Source organism: Garra rufa, chromosome 20, assembly GCF_049309525.1.
Source record: "Garra rufa chromosome 20, GarRuf1.0, whole genome shotgun sequence".
Classification (NCBI taxonomy): Eukaryota; Metazoa; Chordata; class Actinopteri; order Cypriniformes; family Cyprinidae; genus Garra; species Garra rufa.
The window spans coordinates 4706937-4709988 of NC_133380.1; the positions used below are offsets into that span (position 1 = coordinate 4706937).

General features: G+C 45.2%; 1 protein-coding gene across 1 annotated transcript; it reads left to right on the plus strand.

Annotated features, from left to right (window-relative positions):
• Nucleotides 1-464: 464 nt before the first annotated feature.
• On the plus strand, nucleotides 465-2574 carry foxg1b (forkhead box G1b). The gene has a single exon (XM_073826204.1). It carries the CDS (start codon nucleotides 703-705, stop codon nucleotides 1696-1698), a length of 996 nt encoding a protein of 331 aa, XP_073682305.1. The 5' UTR covers nucleotides 465-702; the 3' UTR covers nucleotides 1699-2574.
• The last annotated feature ends 478 nt before the right edge of the window (nucleotides 2575-3052 follow it).

The following is a 3052-nucleotide window of genomic DNA, read 5'->3' on the forward strand; positions in this document are numbered from 1 at the left end:
ATGCACAGACCAGTACAACACTTTATATTATTGAATAAATAAGCTTTCCGTTGATGTATGGTTTGGATCTCAGGATTTGTGACCTGCGCTGACACTAGAGGCGCCCTTGGCTCAGCCTGCGCGCTTTTACGCACAGCGTTATGCATTATTATTATTGGAAACCCTAATGATCAATAAATCCGAACTGGTCATAATACACAACACTGTATTGGATCAGACAGGATGCTGTGTATGCTTAAAGGCGGCATTATCATTTAAAATCCTAATTTGGCTCTCCTCAGAGTACTATTAAGATGTTTTGAGAGCAAAACTCTCTGCTCAGAATTACTAAAAACTTCGTTTTGGCTCATATAAACAATTTCAGTGCGTTTCAGGTAATGTGTGCACAATTATTCGTCCCTCCTATTCGGGCTACGTGATCAGTGACGCACAGGAGACTCTCTCCAGAGTCCAGCGCGCACGGGGCTCTCCGCGCATTATGATGGAGTGAGCCGAGACTACAGTCCAGCTTCCAGCAAGAGAAGAGCTCCTCCTCCCTCCCCTGCGATGAGGTAGTTGGTAAGACCGAGCGCTGGTTAATCACCGATTTCTCGAGTCCGCGCGTCGCGTCTTAAAAGTCCTGTCATGCATGCAACGTCCCCACCGTTGCGCGCCTGACCTCCTGCGTTTTCACCCACGGCTTTTGTTTGCTCACCACCCGGCATGGGAGATCACAGCGAGCCGACCATGGTGCAGAAGTCGACCTCGTTCAGCATCAAGAGCCTGTTACTCCCATCCAAGTTTGACGATGAGAGCGCGGAGCGCAGCGGCAGCCCGGCACCCGTGCAAGACTTGGACAAACCCCCGGAAGCATCCGAGGTGGATCCCGCGGAGGAGCAGCCGTCTAAAAAGGGAAAGAAATTCGACAAGCCTCCGTTCAGCTACAACGCGCTGATCATGATGGCAATCAGACAGAGTCCCGAGAAGCGGCTCACGCTCAACGGCATCTACGAGTTCATCATGAAGAACTTCCCGTACTACCGGGAGCACAAGCAGGGCTGGCAAAACTCAATCAGACACAATTTGAGCTTGAATAAGTGCTTCGTGAAGGTCCCGCGGCATTATGACGATCCTGGGAAGGGGAATTACTGGATGTTGGATCCCTCCAGCGATGATGTGTTTATCGGCGGAACCACTGGGAAGCTCCGCCGGCGCTCGGCGACCTCGAGGGGCAAGCTGGTGATGAAAAGAGGCCTCCGCTTTGCGCCCCTCGGACTCGGACTGGGCGAACGCCCGAGCAACCCGCTCTACTGGCAGCTGTCTCCGTTTTTACCCCTCCACCACACGCACTATAACGGCTCCACGCACGGATTTCTAAACCAAGGACACGCGTACGGATCGTTACTCCCGGGGGTCGAGCCGCTCGGGAACGGAGATATGTCTCGCCCCATTTTAGGAGCCTCTAGCGGGAGTATCAACGGGTACGGCGTGTCTCCGCCGTCCGCAGCCGGATTACTTTCAGGGCACAATGGATACTTCGTATCGGGCGCGCAGCAGCCGCAGCCGCTCCCGAGCGCGCCGGGTTACGGCATCTCCAGCTCTCCGTCCCCACTGCTATCGGATTCCCTAAGAACTAGTTTGCCGTCCTTCACGACACCGCTTTCTAGCGGACTCCTGTCGCAACACAAACGCATCGCGCCCAATTCGTTCCTAAGCTGAGCGCGTAATGGGAATATCCAAACTCTCGCCACGAAGCTTTCCTTTTGTGTGACAACTGTGCGTCTGGAATTATTTTCGTTTTTGTCTATTTAAGATTATTTTGTATAATACAGGGTATGCCAAAGGCATTAGCCGTAGGCTATACGTGTTTGTTTTTCTTTCTTTCTTTTTTTGAAAAGTATTATTTATAGACGTATTTCTTTGTGAATGATGGTTTTGTATTTATTCGAAATGTTTTACTGTGGGATACTGTTATGATTAGATGTTTGGCACATATTATTCGTTGACTATTAGACTAATTCCTTTTTTTATGTCCCAAACTGTGAATGCGCCTTAATATCTTAAATCAGGGTTGAGCGTTCGGACTGTCTCAGGTGTGCGTTCTGACAATGAAACATTATTATTAGCCGTGTAAACCTGAAATATGGTCAAACAGAAATATATATGCAATGATGCAATGTTTAATGAATTTGCCTGCGGGCAAAAAGTAAAGCTAAGCTACTGAATTAAAGCACTGGTTTTAATGAACTCTGTGTGGGATGAGTTTATATATATGTACATACTGCCACAGGTTTTGTTTACACGCATAACAGTATTTTAATACAGTTTTTACGCGTGGAGGTGATTCAGCACCAAAGACAGATCAGTAACATCCCTGCACATTCATTTGCCATTATTTTAACTCTCTGTGCAAATCAGATCACTTCTAAAGCTGTTTATTATCCTTTTAAGCAATTTGTGATTTATAGTTCTGCACCTTTAGGTTGTCTAGGTCATTTCATGTGCAGATTTGTACTAGTTTGTCTTTTCCCCCCTGTATATATTGGCTGAACTTCCGGTCAGAACAAAGAAATAAAGTATTGGAATATTTCTGTATGAATGCAAACGCGTCCTTTCTAGCCACGCAACACAAATCCGTTTTTTGCAAACAAAGACTCACCAGCTCGAGGGATTTAATGCATTTAGCTTCACGCATGCAGATTAATTTTAATGCATTTACGTGCATGCTGTATGCATTTATTTCATGCATGCTAGAAATGATAAATTAAGTTGCACGGGTATATTTATAGCAATAACCAAAAATACACTGTATTTACAACAATTATAAGGATAGATCATGATATATGAAGATATTTTGTAAATTTCCTACCGTTAATATATCAAAACTTAATTTATGATTAGTAACTTGCATTGCTAAGAACTTAATTTAGACAATTTTAAAGGCGATTTTTTCCCCCAGATTTTCAAATGCAGTTTCACAATGAAAATGTATAAATTGCACACATCTACAGCGCAATCCAGACAAATGACAAAATCACAATATGCACGAACTAATGCAATGTTTTCACGTGCC

Coding starts and splice junctions, on each gene's coding strand:
- foxg1b (XM_073826204.1), top strand. CDS start 703: ATGGGAGATCACAGCGAGCCGACCATGGTGCAGAAGTCGACCTCGTTC.